At 38.9% G+C, this 20,475-nt stretch overlaps 2 protein-coding genes across 4 annotated transcripts in view; one reads left to right on the top strand and one right to left on the bottom strand.

Moving 5' to 3' along the window:
• The window catches only part of sirt4 (sirtuin 4), a 700,781-nt gene that overhangs the window by 593,064 nt on the left and 87,242 nt on the right, over nt 1–20,475 (top strand). The gene's annotated exons all lie outside the window — the stretch shown is intronic.
• The window catches only part of poc1a (POC1 centriolar protein A), a 49,514-nt gene that overhangs the window by 17,715 nt on the left and 11,324 nt on the right, over nt 1–20,475 (bottom strand). For all 3 annotated transcript variants that reach the window (XM_039612254.1, XM_031731415.2, XM_039612253.1), the window contains exons 7-9: nt 19,689–19,822; nt 14,692–14,760; nt 14,460–14,609 (exon numbers count right to left, since the gene is read on the bottom strand). In XM_039612254.1, the coding sequence (XP_039468188.1) occupies nt 14,460–14,609; nt 14,692–14,760; nt 19,689–19,822 (353 nt within the window). The remainder of the gene's footprint in view (nt 1–14,459; nt 14,610–14,691; nt 14,761–19,688; nt 19,823–20,475) is intronic.

The raw sequence follows: 20,475 nt of genomic DNA, 5'->3' as shown, positions 1-20,475 counted from the left end.
CATGCAAAGTTACTGTTGAAAAAGTGGCAGTGACAGAAACCGTATAAAAGTCAGTAAATATGATACAGGCAGCCCACGGATAGTGCGCCGCGAGATAAAACACTATGTAGAAGCCGTTACAGGCTGAGACTTTAAATTGCAGAAGAGGAACTTCATCAACAACATTAACAGTTAACTGTAGCTTGTTTATACACAGGATATTTGATTTAGTCATTTTTAAAATGACTTAGCGCCTGTTGATCATTTAGCTTGACAAATTTGCACTTTTTCCAGCTTGTTTCACCAACTGACGGGATTCACCAACATTTCTCGATAAATCTGCTGCCATGCAGCCGCGGCTCTCTGAACTGTTCAGTGCGTGGCCAGAGAGCAGAGCAGCAGCACATTCGGTGGACCAATCAGAAACCAGACAGAAGCATGAATGAGCTGCAAATGTGTCTTTTCCATTAATCGTTAATCTTGATAGATGGGTGTAGTAGATTAAAGTGCATTCCAGGGTTTATATCCTATCTGTCCTTCCACAGGCTGTATGGAAGTATCACTGTATTTTCATAAGTTTTAAAGCTTATGTATGCATGTGGGCGGCAATGCTGTTGCTAAAACTATAAATCAGTCTGCTAACTCAACATGCTCTGTACCACCTTCATCTAACGAGAAGTCGGGGAAAACCCCGTTACTCACAAATGTACATGCAAGTACATGTAAATGTGCACATAAACATGGTAACCATCCTCCTAATGAATCACCTGGAGTGGAAAAACCAACAGTGGAAAATTTCCTGAGGCCAAATTAAACTCTTAGTCTGAAACAGCCAGCCATCAATATACCTCACAAGCTGCATAAAAAAAATACACACACACACATATACATATATATGCATATATATATTTTATCACATTAGTCTGACACACACACACCTTTCAGCCTTTGCTGCAGAAAGAAGCAGAAACGTTTTGTTTTATTTAAAAGCATAGGCTACAATGACAATTCTCTTCTCTGTAACTTACTGGCGTCTCAGAGGAACAGCTAAATGCACCCTGCTTCCAACATAGCAGTGGCTAAAAGTGAAACGTGAAAAATCCCAGGGTGTTATGCTTTCACAACACAGGGCCAGCAGGGTGACATACTTATGGCTGACAGGCCAAGTAGTCTATTTAACTCCCTGTAACATGTCTAAATAGTCTATTTTACCATTGCAATGCCTTTTTTTTACCTGCCACTCCAAGACGTCTCTGGATCGCTTTACAAGCGCTTCAACTTCAGCTGCTGCGCATTTGACAAAATAAGTGAACAAAGGTGCTAATTTGTGCTAAATGGCGACCCATAAAATGTTTCCCCCTGTGGCACAATGTTTATATCAAAATCACAGTCTACAAAAGTGCAATTTTCCTCATTTGCAAGACCTGTGACTTTGCCTATGAGCTAATCAAACACACCTTAAGCTGTAGTAAGTTAAAAAGTTGAATATATATTATTAACTTTTGTTCATTTTCTTGGGTATCCCTGCTGCCACTGGGTAATAAGCAGGTTGCAACCTGAACAAGTTGGCAGTCCATCTCAGAGCTAACACATAGAGACAAGCAAAAATTCACACTTACGGCCAATTTAGAATCACCAATTCACCTAACAAGCGACGTCTGTGGCCTGGAGGAGGAAACCTGTGTAGGCACCGTGCCTGCACCAGTTTAGAGCTCGACACCTACTTGCTGTGAGGCGACAGTCCTAACCACTGCACTGCCACACCGCAACTGATTAAATTTAACTGGCTGAAGCACGATAGTCGTTATAATTTTGCGAGCTGGTGAAACAATGAAAGGAAATTGTTTCGTGGAAGGAAAAGCGCAGACGTAAACAATCTAAATCAGCGATGGCTGCATTCCCTTTAGCTGATTCATTGTTATGGTCTTGTTATTGTACATGATAAAATATATCATTAATATTGCCAGTGACACCTGCTGTATCTATAATATTTAAGCATTTGCTATGAAAAAAGTCATGTATAAAAACTCTCTGTAGTCCCAATGCTATATTTTTGACACTTTGAATTACTGCTGATCTTTATATGGTCCATAGAGAATAAGAGGAGTGGCAAGTACTTTTGAAAAGAAATGATAGAGGTAGCGGTGCATTTATACTTATTTCAGGTACCTTATCAGTTGTGACGTGTCCATGACAGACAGGTCAAGGGGAAAAAAGTTGATAGAAGCTACTTTTAGCTCATTACCATAAAAGCGGTTGGTCCTGTCAGTCTAACGCTAAAGTTAGCTCAAACAGCTACAGTGTCAGCAGCAGCATTATGGGTCACCAGTTTAATGTCAAAACACTTTCAGGCACAACTTATCTTTTCTTACATTAGATCTTTATTATGTTGTTCATGATAGTAATAAACCTGTATCCAAGTATGCCACTAGTGTGATATCAATAAACTCCATTTAAATCATTTATAAAAGACTACAAAGTTGAAAATAATAGCAGTCCATTTAATGAGGAGAAAACATCCCTATTAGATATCTCTTCTTAAACTTTCAAAATCCAGTGGATAATGAATGGAAACATTATACTGTGACATTATATTTGATTCATATCACACTCAAACAGAAATGTAGAGAACAAACAGGAAAATTGGTTTAAAACTGCAAAATGCTGTCACTCCTTAACAAATTTATGAGTTTCCACAGTCTATTTAGGGATCATTTCTATTCTTACTTTAAATTAATCACAGTCATTCAGGCAATGATTCTCTTTTACACTAGTCCTAGCGCAGATGGCACAGCTGGTGATAATGGCTCTTGTTGCTCTGCCACTGCATACAGTGTAAAGCATCAGCATCATCTCCTCACTGATCAAATAAGGCTGCTAGGTGTGTGGGTGTCACAAGATAACCGTAACACGTAGACAAACATTTTCACCAGCTGCTGATATCTCAGTTAATTAGAGTGAAGCGAACCTTTTACGAGAAACTGCTAGTGATGGTTTTTGATGAATGAAGCCTGAAGTTACTCGGCCTCGATTGTGCCTCTCGACTCCACTACAGACTCAAAAAGGGAGGCCATTTCTCACTCTCATTTTTTATCTGTCCTTGACTGGCTCTCTCATCCTTTTCTTTTATTTTACTGTTTTTTTTCTGCTTTCATTTTCCTCTCCCCCTCCCAGCTCCCCAACAGGTGTCTCTTAATGCCTCTCAAATTTTCTCTTTTCAATATCATCTTGCTTGTTTTCTTCTCTCCCGTGCTTGTCCTGCTTTCCCACTTTCTGTACCTTCCAGCTCTTCCTCTCCTTGCTCCTCCTCGCTGATGCCCTCTCGCTCCACTAGACCATTAGATTCTCTTTAACTCCACTTCTAAGCTGTCTTCGGCAGTCCTTTGTCACACCCTCCTGCCTTTCTTTTTAGCTCCTGATGTCAAATGCATTCAGCTCACACAATATCGCCGGCCTTATCTTAAAGATTCACACACATAAATGCAAACAGAGCCGTGCATCTGAAACATCTGATGGGGGTTTATTTGCACTACAAAGTAAAGGTGATTCAGCGATAATGGTAATAAAATGATCGAGGAAATTGAAGTTCAGCAAGTGCAGTCTCTGAACACCCATCCCACACACACACACACTTTCCACTCCACATCCTAAAGCTGAGCCACACAGTGTAGTGGTTTGTGTGTGTGTGTTGGGCTGTGAAGGAAAGCCTGCTGTGAGTTTGCAGCTCGTCTGTCTGCACACGTGAGCACGAGAGAGACCCAGATGTGAAGCTAGAGACAGAAAGTGGGGGAAGGGGTGGAGGGTAGATGGAAGGATTAAGGCGGATGTGATCAGAGAGCGCTGATCTGCCTGTCAGCAATAGATGGCACTGGCACGCGCAAGCACGCACGCACACACACACACACACACACACACACACACACACACACACACACACACACACACACACACACACACGTTAATGCATCTATGGCCACACCACAAACCAACAGCAAATTAAGATTTGCTTAGCTGTGTTGAGCAGAGACAACCTGAAGCACACACACTTTCAGTCTTTAGCCGGAGAGACCTCATCTTGCAGCTGGCTTACTGTGTTTAACAAATAGGCCTACATGTTCCTGGTACAGTTCCCATCACTGGAAAATTATCACGAAGCTTCACATTCCAAGTATGTTAAGAGATAAGCGTATCAAATTGGCTTCTTGTGAAATCCCTGTGAATTTGATTCTGAGAGAGTAATGGGTATGGGTGGCCTTTGCCCCTGTATGAATAAACAGAGCATTACTGTCTCATTAGACAATTTCTTCCTGGTGTGATGAATTTCTGCCAAAGGCATTATTGTGTAATAGCGGATGATCAGCAGAGGAAGAAGGGTGGTTTTAACACCTGTTTGTCATTAGATGATTTAAACACAACCATCTCATAATTATCTCATCATTTCTAAAAATGTTAAATGTTATACTGATGAATTATTAGCATATTACTGTACACGGTAAATGCATATCCACTTGCTATTAGGAGTAAAAGTGGGCAATCTGTTACTAGCAAATAAGTACTGGCATTATCAGTGTTATCCAGGTCACATTAGAGTCCTTTTTCAAAATAGAAGATGTAGTTGGTCGCCAATTTATGAAGTGTAACTAGCTTCGTGTACACAATTTTGTCTACCTATTCTGTCAATGAGTGTATGGAAAATTAAAATAAGTAAATCAAAAATAACAGTACACAAAATACAAAAAGTTCCTTCAACTTCAAGTAGCTTTAGCCAGGGATACTTAAAGTGTGTGCAAAATACCACAAAAAAAATGAATTGTGCTAATAGCCCACAAAAAAATATTCATTTTTGTCAAGGTGGCCAAAATATAAGCAAACTAGATATTCAAATGCTTAAATGTCTAAAGGACATCACAAAGCGAGCGTGTTGTGAAAAAGTGACGATGAGCATCAGTAACACAGCATCGTTATATCTTAGAAACTATGATCCTCATAAATGTGGTATGTATTGTCAACATATAGAAAGTATTGTAAAAAAACATTTAATATATCATGTGGCGCCCTCTTTAGGACTGATCTGAAAGTGATAATAACACCACATAGAGCTATTTAAAATGCTTTCTTTTGTTTGTTTTGAAAAACAACGTAAAACTTGATATTTGAAACTTGAGGGTTATTACTAAACATTAACACTAAACAACTAATTTTACGTAACAATTAAATGAAAATGATTACAATAATTTTAGCAGAATACTAGTAAATTAATATGGGTTAAAGCTGGGCAAATAACCAAAGCCCGAACTTTGTGGTTGTTTATACTGTAATGTGTGTGTGCGTGTGTTTAGAAAGAACAAATGAACACACACACACACACACACAATACAATATTTTTCCTTTAAAGTAACTACTGCCGATTAAGTGAGCTGCCTTGGGGGAAATTTGTGTTCTCGGAGTGCTTTTTGTTAACTATGTTACAAGACTGTAATGTTCCTTTCATACCTTTGGAGTCAGGGGCTGTAGCACATTGATGCATGCTTCTACATTCGACTTTATATTCTTATGATAAGGATACAGGTTTTCGATATTAACTGTAAACGGGCTCACATTTTCTGCATTTCTTTAATTAGCCTGCAGTGGGATGTTTGGGTGCATGATGGGCAGCAGTGTTCTGCAACGTCTGTGGTTTCTGCTTTCAGCCAAACAGCATCCTGTTTACTATATTTTGTTTCTCTGAACATAAGTCAATTTATAAAAGCACGTTAGATCCACTTTTCCCATATTAGAGCATCTCTATGATTCCTCAATCCCTTTAAACTCATAAAGCCTTTGAATACCCTTTCTAGGAGATGCAAACTATCAAATTTAGGCGAGCAGTTGACATTTCTCTCTCCTCTGCTTCCTCTCAGGCGACACGTGTGTGAGACTTGTGGCAGTATAAGAGAGATAAAAGGGCTTGTATTAATAATAAATTATGAACGGCTAAATTATACATGAAAAGGAAAATCTAGGAAGCTTGCACTTCCAGGTGCAGCTCCAAGCATTACTTAAACTGTAACAGTTGGTAACTGGCAGGATCTATTACTGTTGTGTTTAATGACTTGAAGTGAAAATCTGTAAAGAGATGCTAAATAGCAGGTCTCCACGTGAGGGCGACATGTTTAATTCATGTCAGAAAAAGGTCAAACTCCACGTGTCTCTATTACTTCCATCAGTCAAATCAGACTTGTAGTCTAATCATTACAACCAGAATGACTGTGAAAAACCTAATGAATCTCAGATGAATTTATTTACTTAATTATGTATTTATCTTGGTGTTCAGCTCAGCTATAGAGTAATTTGCATATATCGATTGTCAAGGTAATACCTGCCATCTCTATCAGGATTATGTAACCAGGAAACAGCACTGTGGATACGGTGGACACAGTTTCTAATGGAAAAACAAACAAAAAAGAAAGGGAAATAAACCATAAAAAAGGAACAAAACTGTATATTATGCCATATTTTCACTTTTAACTTTCATCCTATACACAAAAAACACACAAGTAGATTTAGAAGGATGTGGACACAGCCGTACAATGATATCACAATATTTCAAGGAAATGTGTGATAATGAAATTTATGGTGATATAGAAAATACTGAAGAACATTTTATCTGTGATTGAAGCTTGCAGGCAGCGGCATTTATTAGTGCAAATAAGATGAAGGGCATTTTCAATCCATCTTTTCCAATGAGCTACTGTCACTGATGACAGACTACTTAATTCAAAGTGTGAATATATCGCCAGCAGTAGCAACAACAGCAGCAGCAGCAATGGCAGTGACACAGCAGAAGTCACATGTAAGCACAAAAGTAGCCTTGGTAGCGTTTTCCATGGAAGTTTTAAGTAAACGCACAACACGACTGCTTAACACTTTGGTTATTGCTGTTGTTAAAGTAAACTATCATAAAACTGAAATTCAAAAACATTTTCTACCTTTGTTTTTTCACTAGCTGTCTAAAGCTCTGCCTTTTCACCATGTAACCACATCAGAAATGTCCTTCCTGTCATGTGGACTGCAGTTAGCAAGAGCTCCACCAATGAGTCATTTGTTTACTTTTGGGTTACACAAAAATACCAGCTACTAGTTATCTCATCCTTGCGTGTCTTCATGTCTTGGTTTTACTCGATGGTGTGTTTTTACCCCAAGTGGAAAAAACAGTTTTGTAGTTTCCACCTTCAGCAGGAACGATTTTTTCCCCCATATTTTTGCAAAACATTGTGCTTTGTTAGATAGTTCCCATTTTACTAAATCGTCAGGAGGCTGACAAGCAACTCTCGCCGTCAGACATGTTTGGGCATGTGCCGTGTTTGCGTGTGCTTGGGAAAGTAAACAATGGTTTTGCCATATCATTGATATCAATATATGATATTTTTATACTCATGTAAAAATGTAGAATCATACTATTGTGGACAACCCTATTCGGTAAGCATACTTATGTAGTACGCACTGAAAAAGACATCCATCTTAACTGCCCATTTAATCCAATTGTGCACCTTCAAACACATCAGCAAGTTTTTTTATGCTATATTTATGTGCAAATACTTTCATCAAAGACTAGTGCTATATTCTCAGAGCCAGCTGTTAAAATGTTTGATGTGCTTTCATCGGACGATATCTCAAAGCTGGCACCAAACTAAAACACGACGTGTTAAAGAAGTCTCCAGTTAAACTACTATAAGGCATGTTATCTAAAAACAGTAGGCCAGCTTGTTTCATATTTCTATATGTTTGGTCTAATAATAACTTCACACATTCAGCTACTGCTTCACTGGAGATCTAGGATTAAGAAAAAAAAAGGACAATTGATTACAAATACTAGCTTTTTAAATCCTTTTAAATTTATTTACATTTATTTTTATACTGAAAAGGGTAGCAGGTAGCACACACTCCAAATACATTTACTAGATTTAGAGATCGCAGTGCATCTTCTGTTGACCAAATTGTTTTTATTTATTGTGGAAACAGTGGGAACTTCAAGTCCATGCAGACCAAGGTGTTTAATTGAGATTAAAACTGTGGTTTTCTTTTCATATTTGTGGTCATTTTATCTATTTTCAATGTTCTGATACTAGTAATTTAATACTAGTAATTTATGTTTTCATCTGACTCAGAGGAATCCTTGTGAAATTATTTAGCTGGGAGTGAGTCGATATAGACATTTTTTTTTTTTAAAGTGAGAACAAGACCTTGGTACAGACCCCTTATTTATTTGTTTAGTTTTCGTTTGTTTTAACAGATGATTGGAGGTTGATGAAACGGGATCAAAAACCTCCTGTGGATGATTTGGGATAAACTGACAAGGCAACAACCAAACAGTCTGACCAAGCTCTCTGGGTGGCTCTCAAAATTTTAGATTTCGAATCCGGATTTTCCAAAACATAAAAAACAAATTTGCCAAACACAGTACAAATATAAGGATCATTAATCTCACATGTAACCTATGAATCAATGTGTTTTTTTTTAAGAAGCGAGAGAGCCAGCGCAAACATCATAACTGAACCACAGCTGGTTCTTAATCAAGTAGATGTGAAGAGCTGCTTTTCCATTAGTGCTCAAACTTCAGACAGCTGTATTTGAAAAATCATACTTCCCAGTGAAAGGGTTCAGTGGGGTTAAACAAGAACATGAGTTCTCAGAAGAGGAGAATACATTTCGTACATTGCACTAATCATTTCTCTCCACATGGTCCAGCTGCCCATTTTCTAATCAGTCTTTCAGGCACATCTGTAATAACGGCTGTCAAGTGGAAGAGCTATTAAATCCATTTACAATCCTGTTCTCTCAGCACAGAAAGGAAAGGCAGACAGAAGAAAAAGCAGCCATGAAAGTTCCACGAATGGCATTAAGAAAGCAGGTGCTTTTTTAAAGGACACTGAAAGCAAACTACTTAAACTAGGAAAAGGAAAATGTTAGAAATAATCACCTTCACATAGATGATGCTTGATAAACACTCACTTCTAGGTGAAGCTGATCGATGGAGCTTTTAAGTAAATATCGTCTTTGTTTAAAGATTACAGACGTGGATGAAGATATACAGAAATGCTATGATTTTATAAGAATGATGGTTTTATAATAGGTTGAACTGGATGAGTTTCACTGCTGGACTAATGTCGGCTATGTATGTGACTTAAGAATCCACTGATAAAACTTAATGTTGCACTTCAGTCATGTAACACTATAATGCTAGTTGCTCAAAGTGTGAGAAGGATATCCTACCTTTCCTACCTTAATTAGTAGGCATAAATGGATAAACAGGCACATGTCAAGTTAAATCAAAGCTTTTTTTTTTCCTACAACATTTTTATATTTTAAACAACCTCTGTTGGCCAAAGTGCTGTACAGGTTATACAAAATATACACTGTCATTAAATTAACAATAAATATACACTAAAAATCAAATAAAAACAAGTAAATAAGACTGTGTTTGCATAAGAAAAGACAGGATACTAGGATATTAGGGTTTTTTTAAGTGATTTAAAAAGACTGGGCAGCCCTTATGTAAAAAAGGTAAGTTGTTCCGAAGATTTGGAGGTGCCACTGAAAAATTTATTAACATTTTTTTAACATTTTCATAGTTTTTTTTAAGCTCATTTGATGATCAATCTTTGCTTACAGGAACAATGGCGTAAAAAACATCAGCAAACTTCTTTTTGTTGTTGTTTTTAAATAAATAAAATAAATATAAATAAGTAAATACAGACATATGGAAACCTTCGTTTTAGCAACTGTCTGGAGAAAAAAAACAAACAGATCACCAGTGCATCGGCCCAGCAGGAGGTCATCTTAGGCACAGCAGGCTGTTGAGATTGGTCGAATAGACTGGTGGAAACCCCGACGAGTGAGATGACATGCTGGGGACATTGTGTTTATGCATTTTTTTTTCTCTAATGGAAATTGTAAACAGCACTTAACAGTTAATTTTCATTTTTTCACCTTGTTTACTATGAAGTTTGCCAGTCTGGATTCTCGAGTTTAAAGGTAAGGCAGCTTCACTGTGGGTGGATCCAAGCTCATAGCAGACCAATCAGTAGGAGGGAGAACAGCAGAGAGCCAGGTTTTGTTTATGTGTGTGTCTGCATATGTGTGTGTCTCAGAGAGAGAAAGAGAGGAAAGACCTAGGCCGTGCCCTTGTTGATGTAAGTAACACTATAGAAGTCAAAAGGCTTGAAACCAAACCGGTCCCAGGAGTTTCCCAGACGACCAGTGACACCAGTCTCCTTTGTGTGCGTCCATGACACATTGAGCCTTTTTAATATTTAAACATCGCTAATGGCAGCTCTGCTCTGTTTGTTTCTCATTTATCCTTGGCTCACACTCCTTTCAGTCACTTCCAAGTTTTTGTTCTAGCCAAACTTAGTGGGACAAAAGTCACATTTCTCTGCAGTTGATCGTTTTAATATTGCCTTCCTCCTATGGTTTTAATCCAGTCCAGAACAAGTAATTTTTGACCCCCTCCTGCTATCGCAGCCATAACTGCCTTGCGTTTCAGAAAACTCCCTATTGCTCTTTTAATTCATACCCCATCGGGAGCTATGTGTAGGTATTCAAAAGTAAACCTTTTCATTCTCTCCATGTTCTGCATTTTGTCAACTCTCTGTATATTTTGGCTTTTGTGTGAAAATGAAGGAATCCAAAATGTTTCAGCCACTCTGATGAAAAAAAGGAGGGGGGGAACAAAACATCAGAAGTTAAACTGCTAAGAGACGTCCAATAAGTTCATGAACTGGCGACCGTGGCTCAGGGGGTTGGGAAGCGCCCCTGTAACCGGAAGGTCGCCGGTTCGATCCCCGGCCTTTCTGTTCTGGTCGTTGTGTCCTTGGGCAAGACACTTTACCCTACCACCTACTAGAGATGGCACGATACCACTTTTTTATGTCCGATACCGATACCGATATCATAAATTTGGATATCTGCCGATACCGATATGAATCCGATATTGTGTGTTTTTTAATCAATAAAACTGTTTTTTTTAATATCTTGCTGCATTTTGTATAAGTTCATACTCAAGTTTAAATAAACAACAACACTAAAGCTATTCTGTTATACCTGTGTGTAAAAAAAAAAAAATACACTGCACCCAAAATATTTCATAGTTCAGCAACACTGATCAATCTAATAAACCTTACCTAACTTAAAACCTAACTTAAACCTACTCCATCCTCCCTATTCTGGTATTTTAAAGAGTACTTAGCAGAAATATTAAGCAACCTAACTAATAGGGTTGCAAACTCCCAACAAAAAAAAAAAAAAAAAAAAAAAAAAAAAATAGGGAACCACCCACCCTCCACCTCATGATGCTTAATTGATGTAATCAACTTTAATTTGATGCAGGGTGAAAAAAAATACACAGAAACAAATTATTTTTCAAGAATAATTAAATAGATTCAACATCTTTCTTCAACAGAATTGCAGAATTCACAGACGGTACCTTCCCAAAGGAAAAAGTACTATAGCTTACTAGGGTATATTAGACTTAACAGTTACTATATACAGTAATGGACTTCTATACATTTTACATCAGATTAAAACTTTGGGTGTAAGATTCAGATAATTATTTATTAAAAGCTAGACATTTTAAATGAGAATAAGAAAGAAAAGTATGTCTTTGTGCCCCCCTTTTCCCTGTTCATGCCCTATCGGCCCCCCTGGCTAAACTTTGCTAGATCCGCCCCTGCACAGTTACCAGCCGTCAGCTACGTAGAAAAGGATCCTGGTTTAGAAAGTAATATTAAATAAATTCTAACAACAGCTTATCAAGCTTAAACGTGCTGCTGTTGTTCAGCCGCTGGTTTCCTCTTTCTGGCGCGAAGTGGGCCAAAAACAAAGAAGAGAGACGGACTCGCAACAGAAAAGCCGATCAGCTGATCATTAAGCAGTTTCACGATTGAAGTAGCGGCAGGAAGGTGAGAGAGAGAGTCGCTCCATATATCGGTTGTTAAGCTTAACATGGGAACGCTTTACAAACATTCAGAGAAGAACTAACACACTTGCTTTATTTCTCTCTGGGATAACTTCCTCGGAGATGAAATGCTGGTTTGGTAGCGAGGCTACAAATACACACAGCCGCTCTATCACATGAGGCATACTGCTGCAACGTGCTACGGTTATGAGCCGAGTTACGCCCGTGTTGCAAGTTTTGTGAGATGCTTTTTGATATTTAATGGATCGGATTACATTTTTTATTTTTCGCCGATATCCGATCCAGTAATTTAGGTCAGTATCGGACCGATACCGATACGTAATATCGGATCGGTCCATCTCTACCGCCTACTGGTGTTGGCCAGAGGGGCCGATGGCGCGATATGGCAGCCTCGCCTCTGTCAGTCTGCCCCAGGGCAGCTGTGGCTACAACCGTAGCTTGCCTCCACCAGTGTATGAATGTGAGCGTGAATGAATAATGGCATTGTAAAGCGCTTTGGGTGCCTTGAAAAGCGCTATATAAATCCAATCCATTATTATTGTAATGTCAGCTGCTAACGGGTACTCCCTCTAGTGGGTACGCTACGATGATATTGTAAAGGTTTTTATGTTTTAAGGTGGTAAAGTAAACTTTTTATACAGCTCCAGCAGTTGGTCACTAACATCAACGTTAATAATAAATTTTAGACTTTGATCACCAGTTTATTTGTGTTAATTGTTTCTGCCTTTTAATAACACATCAGTGTGAGGAGTTAAGTTGTTATGGAAACGAATGGCCGGTAATCGCACCCCAAAGGAGTGTTTTCCAAACACTTTTAAAACTGTACAATCATCAGTTTTTATTTAAGTTACAGCTAGCTGCAGCTTAGCAGTACATCAGCTGTACTTTCTCCTCAGTTAGAAACATCAGACAGACAGGGTGTGGTGGAATAGGAGTGAGTAGAGGCTCCGAATGAAAAACAAGGAACTACGTTCTATTAAATTACTCCTGTGAAATTGGAGAAGGCTCTCCCACAAAATGGACTTAAGAGTCAGTAAGGCTGTTTTTCCTTTTTTTAAACAATCTAAATGACATTGATTGGCTGTCAGAATACTATCCAAAACCTCTTAGTTGTCAAATTAAATCAAAACAGTAACAGCATAGTGCAGTGTGCTAATCAAAGCAAACTCTTTGCTAATGAGTTATAAAAAATAAAATCACACTATAGGTCGAGAGAACAGAAACATAACCACAAACACACTTAAAATCTCTTCAAAGATCACTACGCACAACACAATATTATCGCTGACCGACTCTTTTCAGTTACAAGAATTTGTTGTGATCTACTACATTTTTAAAACTCACCTGCAGTAGCATGCAGTTTATTTTATTTCATTTTTTCCTCCATTTCAATAGGCCAGAAATACAGAGGAAAAAGAACATCCTCCATATCAAAGTGTAGATGGTGAATAAGCAGGCATTAACAGCATAAAATCTTGCTGGCTAGAGCAGTTGCTAGTCACTAGTAGGGTCATGCAGGCCTAGATACTGGTGATCGCTACCAGATTAAAGTGACCACCCGTGGTTTATATGGAACATAATGACATGTTTGCTACTGTATTGCTCAGAAACTACCTGTGTCACAACATGGAAATGGAGACTATTTGACTTCAGTGCAAAAGCAGAACCTTTTGAAACATGTTAGCTTCAGTAGCAAAGCAGGATCAAATGTTAAGTTCAGAGCAACGGGCCCTGGCAGAGCTAAAGCTGGATTATAAATAAGGGGGGAAAAGTGCATTCATTTAAATATATAAATATAAAATATAAATAAATGCAAATGGTAAATGGCCTGTATTTATATAGCGCTTTACTAGCCCGTAAGGACCCCAAAGCGCTTTACACATCCAGTCATTCACCCAGTCACACACACATTCACACACTGGTGATGGCAAGCTACATTGTAGCTACAGCCACCCTGGGGCGCACTGACAGAGGCGAGGCTGCCGGACACTGGCGCCACCGGACCCTCTGACCACCACCAGTAGGCAACGGGTGAAGTGTCTTGCCCAAGGACACAACGACCGAGACTGTCCAAGCCGGGGCTCGAACCGAATTCATATCTACACAAATGAACTGAACCAAGGAGAAGAATGAACCAGAGTTCAATATAAACAAAATACTGCAAGTGTGAAAACACCGTAACCGAACAACTGGGAAACGTGCCAGTAATGGATAAAGGAAACGATGTGCTTGGAACCATACGTTTCTGACTTAGTTCTTGATTCTCATTGCTAAACACAACACTAACCACTGCACAGTCACACATAATTCTGGATCAAAGTGCAACCCGATGGGCAAGTGCTAAGGGGAGACACCACGTAGGGTTTAAAATGCCCTTAGCAGCTGAATGGGTTTGACCCCACTGACTGGACCTCAACCTCTGTTGCCTATCATTTGACAGTTTCTGGCTATATTTGTTCAGCTTCTGGCAAAAGCCAAAACAGCCGTCTTGTTGGGTTCCATGTTCCTTTCTGTTTGGACTTACCTTGCTATGTAAAACAGATGTATGCGAATTAAGGGGAAAGTGAGTTGTGGAGGTAGCCGTTGGTGTCTGTGAACTGGAAGCTGTTTTATGTTGCAGTCTGACGCCATCACTGAACTCAGCACAGTCAAAGTTGCTCTTCCACACCATTACCTGTGAACCAGATATAAATGTATTAAATAACAATACTCCATTAAAGTTAGTAATGAAGAATGTTAGAATACTCTGCCATCACCTGTTCATCAGAGCCTCCAGAGGAAAAGTACTCCCCTGTTCTAGAGAAGGCCACACAGGTGACTGGACCCTGGCGTGAGGTAAAAAGCAAAAAAGGTGGAAAATGAATCTCACAATACAGTAAAGTCACATCTGTCTGAGAATGAAAGTAGTCCTAAGACTATCAGCTATGAACTGTTTGCTTAAGTTGAAAGAATCACTACATTAGGAGAGAATGTTTTCTAAAAACCTTAACAAATGCAGCTGAACAAACTGGCCCCATCTGTGCTAAAGATCACAATATTGGTTAAAATGATTTCCCAATTAAAAGTCTCCATGTCTAGCAACTACTTTAAAGGCTGCCTAATTGATAAAGTCACTATTTTCATGCACAAATAACAAAAATAAGCAACATTTTATAAATTCATTAGGCCAAATTATTTCATTCATCATCAGTTTAATCACTAATAAGTAACCAGTAATGTCTGCTTAGATTAAAAACTCCATGTGAGAATGGTGCTGTCTTACTGTTGCATTCATTCATTCTCAAACCTTACATATAGTAACTTAGAATGATATGACTAACATTATTTATCTCCTGCCAAGTAGCTCAGCTGCAGTGAAAATGTAGGTGCAAGTATAAACATGGGCAGGGAGTAAACACAATACAATTTAATACAATACAGAATACAGTAATATACCCTAAAGGCACTTGCTGGTAAAAACGTATTTAAGATTCAATACAAAACAAGAGGTGGGAACATTTTTTTATTTTGTTTGAGGCTTGTGTTTAAGCAGTTTGACTAAAACAAAACTGTACCCACAACAGAAGCTCTTGAATATGTGTGTGTGTGTGTGTGTGTGTGTGGGGATGGGGTGTGTGGGGCTGCAGCAGAGCAATCAATAACAAAAAGCAGAAACTCAGGTGGAGTGAGGTCACGCATGGTCAGAGCCAAAAAGGATCACCTGAAGGATGTCAGGACTTTGGCATCCTTTGTGTGTGTGCATGTAGCTGGAAATAAAATTCAGAAATCATGTTTCCTCTTAGTTTATTCTTTCTTTTTTTCCACCTCATAATGCAGAATGGGGTCAACAATCTCAGCCTGAGCCCCGTGAATGCGTTCAAAGAGGGGATGAAGCAAAGAACAAACAAGTGCTGGAAAAGAAACGGACAGGGAGTCTGCTGAGAAGAAAAAAGGAGCTGTGTCCTGTGGCTGGCACCCAGACAGGCTGGTTTGGGTGAGGAATGGTTTCCCAGAAGCACCTGAGAGAAGCAGACAGTGTCACTATAGCAACGCGACGGCCTGACAGACAGCATGTTCTGTCTGTGCTCTGACTAATGCCTGCTGCCAGGCTGGCACTTGCCATGGCCAGACACATGCACGCACGCATGCACACACGCACTCACAAACACAGCCTGACAGAGCAATGAACCTAACTTGTACATTTTATGTACCGATAAATGAACACGGATAGCACAAACCAGACAAGACCCATATGGTGCCCTTTATAAAGGCATGACTAACATGAACGATAACATACTGCTACCGCTTTTATTTTGTAAGCTATTTTTTCCCCCAAATTGTCCCCAGTCATAAAGAACTTTAGGCTTGTGTAAAGTTCTGTATATCGGCATAAAAAAAACTGTTTCTTAGACCCTCTTAATTATGCAGTCTTGTAACATGTGTACAAGACTTTCTTTGTACAAATTTAACTCAAAAACCACAAAGAGCACAAAGCAGTGCACTGTAACAACCAATAATTAATGTTTACATGTCAGATTCACTAATGGGGAACAAATCTGAGAAGTGTATCATCAAATATGTGGTCTTTGGGCATGAAAATATGCATTTCGTGTAGTTCCATATCCAAAAGTTAATCATTTTGATACACATTACATACTGACAGAATGTATTCACAAAACTTCTATGACAAAAAAAATCAGCCTTCCTAATGATCCTGCAATAACCGCTGAATTTGTATCTGTCCAACCACTCTCCTGCCTGCCTTCTGTGAGCCAATGAGCTTCTGTTCCTTCTATGTTCTTTAAATCTCAGTGTTCTTCTGTCATTCTGTCTTACAGACCTCCATTCGTGCAACCAGCCTCCTACCCATATCCACATCACTCTGGTCACTTAAAGAGCCTCATCAAGCCTCCATCTCCATCACCACCAGCGTCTAGACTCGAGGTGGGGGTCCTGTCCTAGTTTCTGTTATTTCATCAAATTCTAATTGCCATTACTCGAATGACGCATCTCAAGAAATCATTATTAATTAGTTCAATTGAACTGTCTTTACTGATCTACCATTAGTAACAGTAACATACAAACATGAAGATGCACATTTGAATGTCAGCTTGCAACAGAAATACAGATTAACTCCTGACATTTGGGGAAAAAGACATGTTTGTTCTCTAAACCTTCCTATAACTGCTGTGGTACCAGGGTGATGGCCCGGAAAAGTGATGCACACTTCTTCAGAAAGCTGTTCCCCATATTCACAGTTTAGCCCAAACATTAAAACTACTGACACTTTGATAACAACGATCACCTCATTAGACTATCATGTTCTATTCAAAAACTTTGCCTATTGGCATTCACATGGATTTTATTTACATGTACAACCCAGCTATATATTACTGCTTTTGTTGGTGCACATTAAAAATTATAAAAGAAGCAAAGACACTTATCTTCATGGCAGTGCACTGTCATATTATATGATTGACAGCCACCTATCAAGTCTCCTTCTGTGCCATCTAATAACACTTTCCGTCTTAGTTATCATGGGTTTACTGAAAGCACAATGAAGAAAAAGTGACAGGTAGAAAATAATTTATTTAACATGTTACTGCTACTGATTAGCACACAATGGGAAAGAAAAACCCTCAAAAAAACAACGATAAAACAGCAGTGTGCTCTGAGTATGGTAATACTAAAAGTAGTGCGAAGGACTACTTCCTACAAAAAGATTTAATGACTAAATATGATATAAATATGATTGTAGATCAATCCATTTATTGACTGTAATTTACTGATAAATGGGGTTCTATCTCCACTGGGTCTCTGGGTCTGACTACATATGTGCCGTCTAGACAAAAGCCTGCAAGTTTGCCAGTAAACATGACTCTCAGTCTCCTGTGTCAAATTTCCCATTACACATTCAAAAAGTTGGTTTGGCTGTAAAATAAAGTTGATGACACAAACCAATTAGGTAAACTGCAGGAATGTCTTAAACTCCATAAAGACCTGGATGACCTCTAATTTCCTGCTCGCAAATTCAGAAAAAACTGAGGTTATTTTACTCTGTCCTAAAAATCTTAGAAACATGGTGTCTCACCAGACACTTATTCTGGATGACATCACACACTAACACTGTGAGGAATCTTTGAACAGGATATGTCCTTCAATGTGCATATTAAATAAATATGTAGGACTGTTTTCTGGGATTTGTGCAATCTCTATATTTAGATCTTGTCTCAGAGTGTTGCCCCAAAAAAACCCTACTTTATGCATTCATTACTACCAGGCTGGACTATTGTAATTCATTATTATCAGGCTGCCCTAAAAACTCCCTGAAAAGCCTTCAGTTGATCCAAACTATGTCAGCAACAGGGACTAGAAAGAGAGACCATATTTCTCTTGTATTGGCTTCGCTGCATTGGCTCCCCTGTATGCGAGAATTTCATTCAAAATCATTCTGACATACAAGCTCTTCAATAACCTGGCTTCAAAAACTATAAAAGGTTTGAATACACTGTCATGCAGCAGAGTTATTTTATTTTCTGAAATCACTTCTCACACAACATGAAGTCCCACAGTGTAGTCAGTTTCAAAGAGATTATGCCATTAAGGATGACAAGCGACTCATCTTGTTCATGATGTCTTTAAAATCCAAAATTATCTCAAGCACTTAGTTAAAGAATTACTTTCTGAGAAGTTTTGGAACATGCTGTGAAAGTCAGTTGTCAGCGAGTGAAGCAGAGAGACAAATTAACCTAAATTAACACAATTCAAACCAATCAGGTAATGTCCTCCTGAGGCTGGGTAAACAACACATTCGTCAGCTCCAGCATCAAAACACTTGTTTTCACGTATGGTAAATGCACACAGGCCTACACAAATACACAGCACAAACCTTTACACCCACACTGAACAGATGGGGGTCTCTCCCATCTCCAGCTATGCGATTGGAGAGACAATTAGCACTCTTAGTCTCCTAGCACCAACAGATTGGTGGTGTCACCGCGGAGCCAAAAAGAACAACAACACAAACTGAGACACAATATAAGAGATGACAAATTTGGAGGCGTAAAGAGAGAAAATGAAAGTTATTTATTCTTGACAGAAAGGAGAGTCTTGGCAAGTGCCTGGAAAGAAACACAGATGAAACAGAGAAGACAGCAGAGGAGACATAGCAGAGACATAGATAAACAGATGGACCACATGTGGTACTGGCAAGCTGCCGATTTCCACAACTAGCCAGCAACCCAGTCCATCGGCTGTTTAAACAAACCGATACAGTCAGTGAGCTGTCCGGCCAGGTGGCCCTGCCAACCCAAATGTGAGTAAATCAGATGTGAGACAAAGGGGGAAAATATGTGATGAAAAGATGGCAAAGAAAGAGTCGTACCGAGGTCTGAGAGGAACAACGGGACAAAAATCAGAGAAGGAAGGGAAGAAAAGGAGAACTAGATCCAGAAGAACGGAGGCAGAAACACAGTAGCGTTTCCTTCCAGCAACCCTGGGATGAGTCACGATGAGTGGGCTGCCCGTTCACCAGGCAACTACTAAAATACCCCATATACAAAAAAAGGCAACGTACGCACACACACTCACAGACGTACACAAAAGAGATGTCAAACACTCTCACACATAAATGTTCGCACCAAACTCTCAACACATGCGGAAAACCAAAGCAAACAACAGAAGTAACCCCTCGTGATAATGAGAGGGTAAACAGAACGGCTAAGCCTGCCGGACATCTAAACAATATTTATGTGTCACATGTATGCGTGTCTACCTGGTGACCGTGCAGTGTATACAGCAGCTTGCCCTCTACGAGGTCCAGGACTTTCATTGTGGAATCGCTGGATGCAGTGATTAGGAAATTACCAGCTGGGTGGAAAGACAAACTGTTCACCACACCGCTGTGAACTGGAAAACACACACACACACACAAACACACACACAAAAGAAAAAAAACAAACAAAAACACAAAGAGTTTAAAACAGGCTGAAAACATGACAATGATAATGTGTGGTCTATAACACATCCCGTAACATTGAAAAAAACCCATGGGGTAAATCTAGAGAAGGGCTATGAATCCTTTTCCAACTTTAAAAGTCTTTATACATCTTTTAAAACATAAAAATCATCAGATTAGTAACAATCAGAATAACATGTTCTGACTCAAATAGGGGTTTTCCACATCACATTGTGTTCCACATTTGACACTTTGCAAACATTAAATATGGAAATATATACATATACATACACACACACACATACACATATATATATATATGCATTAAGTCCAGACAAGTCAAAAAAATAAGCCCATGGAATATGTTAAAATTCATTCTCTGTAATTCTACTTCAAAAGTCAGCAAATTTGACTGTTAGATTGGTGTTTTTGCTAGTTTACATCTGTCATGATGAATCTGTCAGAATCACAGACAGCAAGAAAGAGAAGAAGAAAAAGGCTTGCGTGCAGGCGGTCTTCAGTGCAGTACTGATAAAGAGGGTCAGTGCTGACTGATGTTCAGCAAAAAAAATAAATAAATAAATAAAAATAATATAATAATATA

The sequence above is a fragment of the Oreochromis aureus genome, linkage group 5, assembly GCF_013358895.1.
Source record: "Oreochromis aureus strain Israel breed Guangdong linkage group 5, ZZ_aureus, whole genome shotgun sequence".
NCBI lineage: Eukaryota > Metazoa > Chordata > Actinopteri > Cichliformes > Cichlidae > Oreochromis > Oreochromis aureus.
This window is presented reverse-complemented; position numbering and strand designations above follow the sequence as displayed.